At 39.3% G+C, this 13,117-nt stretch overlaps 1 protein-coding gene across 2 annotated transcripts in view; it reads left to right on the plus strand.

Moving 5' to 3' along the window:
* CCDC68 (coiled-coil domain containing 68) overlaps positions 1 to 13,117 on the plus strand; it is a 51,908-nt gene that overhangs the window by 23,922 nt on the left and 14,869 nt on the right. For both annotated transcript variants that reach the window (XM_034995798.1, XM_034995799.1), the window contains 2 exons: positions 4,787 to 4,869; positions 12,321 to 12,426. In XM_034995798.1, the coding sequence (XP_034851689.1) occupies positions 4,787 to 4,869; positions 12,321 to 12,426 (189 nt within the window). The remainder of the gene's footprint in view (positions 1 to 4,786; positions 4,870 to 12,320; positions 12,427 to 13,117) is intronic.

Consider the following 13,117-nt stretch of genomic DNA (forward strand, 5'->3'; position numbering starts at 1 on the left):
AAAGTCCACCTATTACTAGTAATCATACAGTGGATCCCTGTAATCATAGCATTTCTACATTAGAGTCAGTGAAATATCCATTCTTTGGCCACCCGAGTTCACTTTGGGATTGTGAATACCTATGGCTGCATTAGGACCGATATAATTCACATTAAGAAAAGACATCCTCTAGGAATTGGAACTTCCATAAGAGACAATTTAGAAAAGAGTTGTGACAGAGCAAAAATTCTTAAAAATTTTATGCCGTGTGCCTTTGAATGACACTCCAAAAATATGCACAAGGTGGGCCCATAAATTTAATAATGCATCCCTTAGAATTTAGAATACAGGCAAACCAAGGAATACTGGGTTTTTAGTGGCAAAACAAACTAATAGAAAATTGGGCTCTCTGAAACTGAATTTGGGCTAGATAAGAATATAGGCTTTGGAGGTGCCTAGATGCCTGGCTCATTCAGTAGAGTGTGCCACTCTTGATTACAGGGTTGTGAGTTCGAGCCTCACATTGGGTGTAGAGATTACTTAAAAATAAAATCTTCAAAAAAAAAAAAAAGAATATAGGTTTTGACTGCTGGTAAATATTGCCCAATAAATTTTTATATTTACTATAATAATTCCCTGATTTGCCTTTTCCCTCCTCAGCCTTACTCCGTTTTATGTCTGCTTGAGTTGATGCCATCTGAGAAATGTCACTTCAGAAGCATCACATTTCCATATTCAGGTTTCTTGCCAAAGGAAATTTGATTAATTTTTTACATATTTCCCAATAATTTATAACACTGAGTTTGGTTGAATTTGTAGTGTCAGTGAAGGTCCTATGAGGAAATCACAAAAATTAAATAAGCCCAAATTTAACTGAATCTAGTAATAATAATATATAGCTACATATATAGTATTGTGCAGTGGGTCACTGAATGGTTTACTGGAGCCAGAATCGCTGGGCTAGAATGTCCTCAAGCAGCTGGTTTGCTGAAGTGGGACAGTGTATGGTTAGGATATTTTGAACAAACTGTAACATTTGGATGACTACTTTTTAACATTAGAATATTTATCCTGTAATAAATAGTTTCTCAAACTCAGCACAAAGAATGTTTGCATTTAGAAAAGGAAGACAGTTCTGGAATGCAAATAGGGCTGATTAACCAGCTTTCATTTAAATTTAGATTTGTGATCACCTCAAACCCAAACCCAGTCACACTGGGCCAGGTTTAATAGCCAGCTGTGGAATATCATTTCTATTTCCTAGAAATCCTGTGAAATGGATGTGAGTTCGTCTCAGAATTCTGGGTTACCTTCATTTGACTGTTTACTCAACAAATACTTGAGCACTTACCGTGTACCAGTCAGAGCTAGAGGCTAGATATCTGTTTGTAAATGAACCGGGTATAGTCTCTTTGTGGAGATTGCAATGTAGGATATCTGGGTTCTGTGGGACTCGAGGAACTTCCCATACCTCTCTTCATTCATTCTCCTAGGGAGGCAAACACCCATATTGAAGGTAGGGGAATGTACCCCCGAATAAAGTTGGCTGGCTTAGATATTGGCAGACATTTTTGAGAAGTGATAGCCTAGCATTTATCTTTTTTGTTTTATTGCTTTTGGTTTTTTTGCATTTATTTTGATATTGACCCGTAATGGTGGACTGTCTTTAGGTGCTCTGTGACCAAGTAAATGGACAGGATGCCCATGGTTCATGGCCTTGCAGGAACTTTCCTGAATATTCTAGTTCAGTAATTTCCTAGAGTAGAGCCTACTGAAATCTCAGGAAGGTGGAAGTAGGTGGGGATGGATGGAAGGGCACTGTGCAGGAGTTTTTTTAAAAACATATTTAGGTTAAAGGGATGTTATATCTGTAAAACAAACAAGCAAATAAATTAAACTATAAGAAACAAAGCTTGGCAACATCTTCTTGTTTTAAGGTAATACTGAGAATACTTTTAAGGCTGTGATGAAGGGTTCCTTAGGTGGGGGGTGTGTATCAGAAGGAGAGGAGGGCGCACTCTAGATTTTTGTGTTAGTAGGAGAAAGACATGCGTTGAGAAAGGAAATGAAAATTAAAAATGAACGCCCACGCAGAGATTGATAAATATTGTCCTGGTAGTCGGTGGCCCCTAGAGAAGGATTCATTTTCTACTCACTTGAACAAGCCACTACTCCAGTAAATAGCCATTAGTGGTATGAGGTCTGGTAATGAACACATTACTTAAAACCTTCACCATCTGTCCCACTTTAATCAGGAATGCAGTGAGAATGAATTCCATAAACACAGTGATAAGCCAGCAAAAACGCCCAATAAGTGCATTTTAATACAGCGTATGTTCCTTTTGCTAGCAGTGCAGTTCTGTTGCATCATATTTGTTTTCCGGTCTCATTGATTTAGCTCTATTAGAATTTTAGAGCTCAGAGGTGCTTTTGAGACCACCTAGTTCCTCGTTCACCATTTTATAAATAAGGGCAGTGGGAACAAGGAACGATTCCACTGTCCTCCAGTTACCAGTTCAAAATGCTTTCCATTATGCCCTGATCTTCTCTGGTGTCAGATAAAAATGATATACTTGGTTCCTAAATCATTTAGATGTTAACATATGGCAATTATTTAAATTGGTGTCTTCTCCACTTTGATCAGTAGGGCGAGGGAGCTCTTGAGCTCCCCAGTGCAGCAGTTTTGGGAAGAGTGCATTGCCCACTGGGTGGTGCTGTGAACTCCTTTCCTATTCCACAAGACACTGTCCCTGAGAAAAAGGGCTGGCCAGTATGGTGTGATTTTCCATGTTGTCAGAGAGGAAGCACTGAGAGCCCAGGCTCCATGCTGGAACCTTGGCCAGGGCAGAATGTTTACTTGTCCAGTTGTCCAGTCTGCTTGAACCCTGGTTATGAAGATCCATTAATGGAGAGTAAGCCCATTAAGAAGAATGTTAAACACCATTTTCCTCCCTACAAAGTCAAAATATATTATCAGTGTTGTGTTTCTTTGATGATCCAAGTATCAGAATAAGCTTACAAGGCATACCTGTGATCCCTCAAAAATAAGTTGAACACAGCTAGGGAACACAAGGGAAATTCCTATATGTGACAAGAATGCTACAGGAAAAAAATTGAAAAAATTAATATAAACTTAAAAAATAATAGCGCCTAAGATAGGGAGTGTTTGACGCCTTCAAATTATTATAAATCAAGGTCCTAATATGTACGAGAGAAGCATGTGGGCCTTTCACATATAATATCTCCAACCATCCCAACGTTTCAATATAGGTAGTATTATCCCCATTTTAGGGATGTTCGGAAAGTCATGACTTAAAAAACCACGACTTAAACAAATATAGAATGAATACATGTCTGATATTTTACTCAACTCATTCATTAATAAGGGAAGCAGTAAGATGGTAAAGCTGGTTTAAATAGATTTTGAGAAACTGGGTATTTATAGGCATTTTGAAAAAAGGAATATAGGATCGGATTACTAGATTAGATACAAAGCTGGTTAATATTTTTGAAGACCATCAAACCATAACCTGAGGGATTATCTTTTCTACCAGGCAGAAATCTGCACATGAACATGCAACTTCACAGAGTCAGGGCTCTAATCAAATCATAAACAATAGAGTCAAACACAGAAATTCTCCATGAGAATTGCTTATTCAACAATGACCCAATATGACATTAAAATCATATATGGTTTTGTTTTCCAAGTTTTGGCTAATTTTTCTTAAAAAACATGTTACAGTCACAGTTTCAAAACTAGGTCAGTCCATGTCCAAAGAGATTCCCACTGCATTTTGTATTTTACCCATATGAGTACTGCAGCAGGAGTAGTTTATTTTTTTTTTTAAGATTTATTTATTTCTTTGAGAGCGAGCGAGCATGAGTGTGTGTGTGGGGGGGAGGGTCAGAGCGAGAAGCAGACTCCCTGCTGAGCAGGGAGCCCAATTCGGGACTTGATCCTGGGACTCCAGGATCATGACCTGAGCCGAAGGCAGTTGCTTAACCAACTGAGCCACCCAGGCGCCCTGGAATGGTTTTAAACAGCCCTGTAAACAGTGTCAAAACATCAAATATTCTTACCATCGAATATTAAAAAACAAAACAACAACAAAAAAAAAAACAACCCACAATCATCCCAACTTGGTTTTCGTGGACTTGTTATTTATTTATTTATTTATTTATTTTTGAATGGAAAGAATTTAATAATGACATTCAGGTATTTCTTTATATTTTCTTTCTCCATATCAAAATTTCTCTTGTATTCTAACTAGGAAGTGATTTTATTGCCTGTGGCCTTGATCCTTCACTAAAAAGGCATTTACTACTTTGCTACTTTCTGACAGATGCCATGTGAGCAGGTAGGGGTATAAGGTCAATAGCGTCTTTGGATACCAGCGACTCGGTCTAATGTAGGAGAAGCAGGTGGGATGGAGGAGAGCCAATGCCTAGAGAGATGAGCTGCCAGTTTGTATTCGGGGTGGGATGGAGAGAGGCAGGAGTTAGACTGAGCACGGTATACTTCAGTAGGTGGCTGGAGGAGGAGCAAAACCTCTCCAGGCAAGTGAGGGGAGTGAAGACAACTAGTCTGGACCTGTGCCTGAGCTACTTGGAAACCACACAGGAGAATGCCTGGCCAGGCCTCATTGGGGTGGGTTGTAACAGCGCCATCTGAAATGAGCTCTTTAGCTTAAAAGGTATTTTCTAATATTATAAGAAGTGTCTTTTGCAAACAGTTTGCAAGAGTGACTTAGCAAACACATGCACACATGCACAGAAATAAATAGAATTGTATTTTATTTTCTTCTAGGAAAAGAAAACACTGCTAGAAAAAAAACTGTCTTTGGAAAACAAGCTGCTGCAACTCAAATCCAATGCTACATATGCTAAAAGGTTTGCAAATCTCCCTCCTTACTAAAGCAGTTCCTGATACCTTTCCTCTCCGATGGTCCACTGGCCAACGGACAGAAGGCTAGCACCCTCCAAGGAGACAGGAAGACTGAAAGGGCAGGACAAAGGGCGATTACTTAATATTAACAGTCACATACCTCCCCTCCCTCCCACTGGGGAGGGTTCCCTGGTGGTACTGGGAAACTGGGGCAGGGTTAATCCTCCTGAAGAATGAATGAGCCTGTCCGTTCCCTGTTGACCCTGGGTGCTAAAGAGGATGCTTCATTCCCCCTGATGCTTCTGATTTTGTTAAAGGATCTCTGCGATAACATGTATCAAACTGGCTAGCCCACAAGTGGAACTGTAAGATCCTTTTATGGTGCTCCCCAACTTTGTAGAGAATGAAGGAACTACTCTGAATGCATTCTTAGTTCTTTGGACTTACTTACAAATACTCACAATTCACAAGCTGTTAACAGCCCTGAGTACAGGGGTGGCGTGGATCATGGTTATCACCCAACTGCTGCCTTACTTCGCTGGTTTCAGAAAAATTCTCTCAATATCATGTAATAACTTAAAACGTATAAAATTTCCTCACTTTTGTCCCCCTTCCCTTCTCTTCTCTTTTAATTCTAAACCTGCCACTGTCATTATAGGTTCTGATATAATGTTCCAAGTCAAGCCTCTTTTGAGGTCCTCTTTTATCCATCTGCAACTATTGCTTCTTAGGATATCAAGCACTATGATGAGCCTCAGAATGTACAAATTCTTATTCTCATTTATCCAGTAATATATACTCAAACATCCCTCTCTCTTGGTCTTTGATTTTTTTTTTCTGTTTCTCTTTCCTTTCCAATTATCTTTCTTTCTCTTCTCATCTCTCAAAAGCTTCTGCCTTCCGTCTGGCTCATAGTCATGTATTGAACCACATACGCCAAAGTCCAGACCTGGTCTGACCCTAGCAATTGCACTTACATATTCAGAACACACTGCAACACCACTGATATTAATTTACCCATATTCTTCTTTGTGAACAAGCACGTAGCCCCAGTAGGGAGCTTTCTAAGAGAGTGCAGGATAGCACTGCTCATCTCTGTCGGAAATGAAGAAGTACCGTGGAGGACATTCCTAGGTCTTCAGAATTACTTGCATATACTCATAACTCTTAAGTAAATCTGTGGGTTATGTTGGGTTTTTTTCCTTTTTAAAGAGAGTCTGTGCATACAGCAGAACTACTGGCTGGCACACTATGCTTTCCATCAAGAGTCCAGACAACCTGAGTCTGATTTTTTTTTCCTTTAGAAATGATTTTTATTGATAATAGGGTTTTTGTCAGTCTTTGAGCCAAAAATGTAACCATTTTAGAAACCAAACTGAACTGTTCTTTCTGTTCTATTATATATGAGCAGTTGTTATAGGGAATTCTCAGACAGCTCTTAGGGAGGATTTAGAAATGTCTTGAGGGAAATGGATGTTTTGTGTTTCTAGAAAGGTGTTTGAACATCCAGGCTTATGTAATTTTCATAGACTGTAGGCATCACAAATATTTATCTTACTTATTATTTGTCTGTGTGTAGACAAGAAAATGAAATCAGTAGGAGTCAGACTCTTTTGGTTAAGGCAATAGAGACTTGGTAAAGCTACCACAAATAAGAGGATTTCTGGTAGGTGAAGACTGATTAGATATGGCCACAAAGAAGATGGATCTCGTGGGAAGACGGGAAGACCACCCTTTAGCATCTAATGTGTTTTCAAAAACCAGATTATTTTGTTGCTCCTGTTCAGTTATGTGTATTCATACAGTTTCACTCTTTCTTGTTCTTTGTTTTTCCTGTGTGATTTATTAGCTTTTTTCAGTGGTTTTCTCCAGCTGGCTTATATTCTTCATTTTCCTTTCAAATTGCAGAGGAAAGAGTCTATGGGCCTAATACTACTTCCTGTATTGGGCAGATTGTTCATGGTCACCAAACTCCTACATTGTCATCTAACCAATGGCCTTTTGGCAGGCACCAACTCCCAGTCCTACAGGTGGCCTTCCCTTACCCCCAAAAGAGCTCCCTGATCAGGGGGCTCTGGGTGATTACATTTCCCTTGGGCAGGATAGTGGGTTTGACAGGTGCCATGGCTCTCTGCCATTTTTTTTATATCTGTATGACATTTATTTATAGATTTTTCTCTATATAAGCCTAAGTTAATTATTTAGTTCAGTTTAAACAATCTGTTTTTTAATTTATTTTATTTATTTTTTTAAATTTTATTATGTTATGTTAATCACCATACATTACATCATTAGTTTTTTTCCTCCTTTTTATTATTATGTTAATCACCATACATTACATCATTAGTTTTTGATGTAGTGTTCCATGATTCATTGTTTGCATAAAACACCCAGGCTCCATGCAGAACGTGCCCTCTTTAATACCCACCACCAGGCTAACCCATCCCCCCACTCCCTCCCCTCTAGAACCCTCAGTTTGTTTCTCAGAGTCCATAGTCTCTCATGGTTCGTCTCCCTCTCCGATTTCCTCACTTTCATTTTTCCCTTCCTACTATCTTCTTCTTTTTTTTTTTTTTTAACATATAAATGTATTATTTGTTTCAGGACTCTGCCATTTTGATGAAAAGATTCAATATGTTCTAACCTGGCATTTCTAATATTAAAAAGCATCTCTAAAAATGATGACTTTTAAGTATTCTATAATTCAGGAGAAAATGACAGGTTTTTTGCATATGGGTATGAATATATAATATGCTAATCCCCACAATTACTTTTAATGAGAGTTAAGAGATTTGGCAGAAGCATCTCGTGGAAAACAAGGTTGATTCCATGTTTCTAATTCCATCACTACTAGCCAACACATGTATTGTGCTTTGCTGTTTATAGAGTAACTCCAGGTACCTTATTTAATTTAATCCTTTCATTGACTTTTCAGGGAGGAAACTGAGCTTCTAATTTGTGAAGCGATATATACAGCCTCTCAGAAGCTGTAAGAGCTGGGAGTTTGGGCTCTAGAATTCTCAGAGCAGTCGGTGCTCATTCTGCTATAGAGGAGATTTGACCTTCTTTCATTTCTGGAGACCTCTGGAGGCTTTCCCTCGGCCTGGTTTCCTAATTCCCCTGGGTGTGTATGAGCAGATCGCAGTTTCCCAACTTGTCCCTCTGCCCTGTGACATCACAAACACAAAGGTCCATTTTAGAGTTATCCTTTGGAGAAATACAGGAGCTCTACCTCAGAAAAATCCTTTAAAAAAGGATAGAATGATGCCAGAAAACTATGAAAACAAAGCCATTATAACAGTGAGGAGCAGAGGGCAAGGTATGGCATGGTTGAATAATGCTGCCCTCTGATGGTGTAAGTTAACCCAAAGATAGTTAAAATCTAAGTATCCTGATGAATGGATAGAGAGACAATCCTCCCTTAATTCAATTTCCTTTGACTAAGTGTTTGGCAGACATTGGTCATCGGAGTGATTGAGGGTATGCTTCTTGCCAAGTACTTATGCTACAATCATCCCGTATTACTAAAGGCTAAGCCATTTGTTTTCACATGTCTGCAAGTTAAAGATAAGATAGACTTTCTCTCTTGAACGTTAAGGAATCTAAGAGGAAGAATATCAGAAATGGTGCTCTGTTGACTCTCCCTCAGTGCCAAATGGAGAGAGGATCCTCAATTCCCTTCCTCAAAAGAATAGGGCCAAGATTTTCCTCTCCCGTTTATGGGGCTTTTCTTGTTTGCTCTCTTTGGCATTTCCAGACTACAGACTTTTTCAGCTCCAAGTCTGGGATATATGAGGCAAAAAGAAAGCCCAGGGAACTCACCATTGTGTTATGCCTTGGATTCCAAGGTCCTGAACTGGTCTGCCTTCTCTCCACCTTTCAGAGCCTTCTTGTGTTTGGCTACATATAATCTCTAGGTTTTTGGTTGTACTCAGTGGGAAGGATAGGAAAAACACATCTACATCTTCCCAAAGTATAAGATTTTCAATTCTATTTTAATTTCAGCATTTACTTTATATTGAGGCTTTGGGAGGCAGAGCATGAATCAGACATCTATTAGAAGGGCTCAGTGTCCTTTTCTAGGCCTGGCCTTTGTAATGTTTTCTTCCTGCTGGTTTTGCTTTAGTACCTCTTTATTAAGACTGAGTTGCTTTAACAGAAAGATAAAGAGCAGAGATTAAAGGGAGCTCAGGTGGCAGTTTATTTCAGTGTAGTCTCACATTTAAAGACCTTTAATGGGTGATTAGTTTCATATTTATCGAACAATCCTAAGAGAGAATTTCTGCAACTTCTGTTAGTCCCCATTCTAGTGTACTAATGCAGATAAGTCTGAAAGCCCTGTGTTTTCAAGAGTGCTTCTAGAAATTATTTTCTTCCATCTTGAGACCTATTTCAGATTTCTGTTCATCTACGGTGACTTCTATGGTAATACCATCACAGAATACGTGGGGAAGTTCCCTGAGCTTTGTATTTTGAGGAGCGTAACATCTACCCCACCCCATCTTCCTAAAGCCACCCTTTTTTCCCTCTAGTTTTCCCTCTGAGTTCTGGGTCATCATAGTACACAACAAGACATTATGAATACTCATCTTTAATATTTTTATAAATTTTTTTTTAAATGTTTAATTTTCTTATGGGCTTATGAACAGTTTATGAATATTCAAAGCCAGCCTGCCTCTGTAAGGCATCCCGAGTTATTTCTCCTTATTTCCCAGGGAAATCCTGAGTCTGACAGCTCCCTCCCTACTTCTCTCCTTTTTCCCTCCTCACTGGAGCAGTTTTGAATCTTAGCCCCACCCCCTGTGGGGCAGACTTCTGTTTGCCTTCTCTGCTATTTTGATCCATATGTCCTCAACTCATTTTGTGTGTGTTCAGTATCTCTAGTCCCTTTCTAATTTTTCTACTGGGGTATCTGTCATACTGATTGGTAGATGTATCCTTATATATTCTGGGTACAATGCCTTTATTAATCATTTGAGTTTCTGAGGTTCTGAGGCTATCCTGTTCCCTCTTATTTGATGACTCCCAAGTTTTTTATTTTAGTCTAGTCAAAATTCTCAGTCTTTCCCTTTGTGGTTAATACTGTTTTGAGTTCTGTTTTAAAAAATCTTCGTCTATTGCACATTCACAAAGATGTTCTTCTATATTATCTTCTGAAAGTCTTTTGGGTCCCCAGCTTTATTTACAGTCTACATGGAATTTATTTTTCTTATGAGATGAGTTTAGGATTTTCATTTTATTTTTTTTAATATGGATATAGAGTTGTCTCAGTACCATTTGTTGAAAGGATCATCCTTTTTATAATATTCTGCCGATCATCTTTGATACACATCAAGTCTGTTGGTCTATCCCTGTGATATATGTATATGTACAATAAAAGTGGCACAGATATAGTGTAGTTAGTTTCATTAGTCTTCTATTAATGAACATTTAGAGTGTTCTAATTTTTATGCTATGAACTACATTTTATATAATATTTTGTGTAATTGTGCAGTATTTTTATAGTATGAATTATTTAATTCCATAGGATAAATAAATAGTAATGGCTGTCATTATGCAATATTTGTACTTGTGCAAGAATTTCTATGATTTCATAGAAATTAATTTTTTTCTACAGTAAAACAAACTTTTTAAAGCTCTCTCATGCAAAACCAAGAGAGAGAAAAAATTAAAAGACTGTCTTAAATATTGCAAGTTGCCTGCAAATTACTTGACCTTGAGAGAGAATATTACTTATGTTATTGAGCCAACCTCAGTGGGCTATTCAAAGCATGGGTAAGCATACTCACTGGTAACAACCTGGAGCCTACTGGAAATGCAGAATCTCAAGCCCTGTCCCAGCCTCCTGGATCCAGATGTGCATTTTAACAGGATCCCTCATGATTTCATAAGATCCTCCAATGCATATTAAGTTTGAGAAGCAATGTTTCAGTACATGATGTGAAACAAAATGAGACTCTCTTTTTTTTTTTTTTCAAATGAGAACGTGGTCTGTAATGTCACATGAGTGTCCACGACCTTTGTAATATTTGTAGAGGCTATAAAATCACAATTGCAATTGCATTGGATGTTGGCTACTAATTATAAAACCTTAATAGCTAAAGAAATATTAATACATTGCTGTGCAAAAGCTTACTTTCCGAAAGCATATTCATTTACCTCCTTTAGTCCACAGTATGTTCTTGTAAAGTAATACAGATGGGAGTTATTCTATCTGTTACACCGAAGCTGAGAAGCTCCCAAGTTTGGTGAGCTTGCCACAATGCATGGTACTTCAAAACTCCAGTAATATTGGCAAGAAGAAAATCTTGGCGGGGCGCCTGGGGGGCTCAGTTGGTTGGGCGACTGCCTTCGGCTCAGGTCATTGATCCCAGGGTCCCAGGATTGAGCCCCGCATCGGGCTCCCTGCTCGGCGGGGAGTCTGCTTCTCCCTCTGACCCTCCTCCCTCTCATGCTCTCTGTCTCTCATTCTCTCTGTCTCAAATAAATAAATAAAATCTTTAAAAAAAAAAAGAATAGCTTTGGGCGCCTGGGTGGCTCAGTCGTTAAGCGTCTGCCTTCGGCTCAGGTCATGATCCCAGGGTCCTGGGATTGAGCCCCGCATCGGGCTCCCTGCTTGGTGGGAAGCCTGCTTCTCCCTCTCCCACTCCCCCTGCTGTGTTCCCTCTCTCTCTGTCTCTCTCTCTGTCAAATAAATAAATAAAATCTTAAAAAAAAAAAAGAAAGAAAATCTTGGCAAGTCAAAAGCTGTATAATCAATTCCAGTTACCTAAATGGAGTTTCGGGAAAGTATGAATAATCTAAATCCAAATTTCATCTGTCTTTTTTCACAAAGGTCGATGGGGACTCAAACTATTAGCTGGAATTAAATTTCCTTTTTTTTTTTTTTATGCCCTATTTACAAGTAGTAGAATTACCCAAAGCAGGAAGCCAAAATAATAATAATAATAATAATAATAATAATAAGACAAACAGGCAAACCACAACATACACCATCTCTGTATCATTGGAAATTGGTTTCCCATTATATGTAAAAATCTCCATTCCTAGCCCCCCATGTCCTAGCCCCACTATCCTTATGTAGTTATCTGGGCATTCTGATGAGTGCTGGGTGTGTGGGTGTTCCTAGGCAAGACTGTTTAGTTCTGTGAGTGCTTCATCGGGCTCAGTACAGTTTGACTCAACCCCCTCCTGGAGGTAGGGAAGTCACAGATGGCCAGGAGGGAGCTTTTGACATGAATGGATATACTCATTCAAGTTCCTGTCTGAGCTAATCAGAGGCTGCTCTGTGGCTGTTGATCTTCCATGTCTTGCGTGGCATATGGGGCCCCCAGCGTCCTTCCCGCACGATGCCCAGTAACAGAGTCGTGTGTGAGGAGAGCCTGGCAGCCTGGCTATAAAAAATGGCTGCACGATGCTTCAGCACATCTTTATCTTTTTCCTTTTGCATTTCCAGTTGCCACAATCTTCAAATGGAGATTTCCCTTCTCCAGGAGAAGATCTCTCATCTGCAGTTTGTGATTCATTCCCAACATCAGAACCTGCGCAGTGTCATCCAGGAGGTCAGATTAATCAAGTGTGTTTCTCTGGTAGATGGTATGCTTACAGTAAGAAGACTGAATACAGGCAGCTTGCCTGGACTTCACAAGCAGTGAGATTTTTCTCCCCGCTAACATTTCCTTTTTCATCCCATGTAACCTGACTCTGTTTTCAATGCCTTCTTCGGTCTGTACGCCAACACCTGTTGTGTTCTCAGTGAAGATGTTTGGGAGATTGTGTTTAACTGCTCTTTAGGTTTCAGTGTTTTTTTTTTAAAGTGTTCCGAGCCAGGTAATGTACACTGTTCTTTAGAAAATTTTGGAGATTACAAGATTCAGCCCTTTTTGAGGAAGCAAGGATCTGTTTTTATAACCTCACAAACAGTAAATTTACTTAGTAGGTGTGTGGGGAGGGGGTGTCACCTGGCCATTCTTTTCTGGGAACATCCTGGCAGGTGAAAGAGAGGCTGGTGGCAGCCAGATGGATGGTGGATTGTGAACTCATACGATTTACTTCAAGAATTCTATGGATCTGGTTCAGGGGCTGTGCTTTCGACTTAAAATCAGACCTTCACTCATTTTTTACTACCTAATATTTGTTTCCAAAAAGAATCCTTTCAAATAACTCCAATGCCTCCCTGATACAAATGTACCATTTGGCTAGGACCTCACCAAAAGGCCAGAGAATTGAGTCATGGCACTTGGGAGCCAGGAA

Source organism: Mirounga leonina, unplaced genomic scaffold, assembly GCF_011800145.1.
Source record: "Mirounga leonina isolate KUSES-001 unplaced genomic scaffold, KU_Mleo_1.0 Mir_93, whole genome shotgun sequence".
Classification (NCBI taxonomy): Eukaryota; Metazoa; Chordata; class Mammalia; order Carnivora; family Phocidae; genus Mirounga; species Mirounga leonina.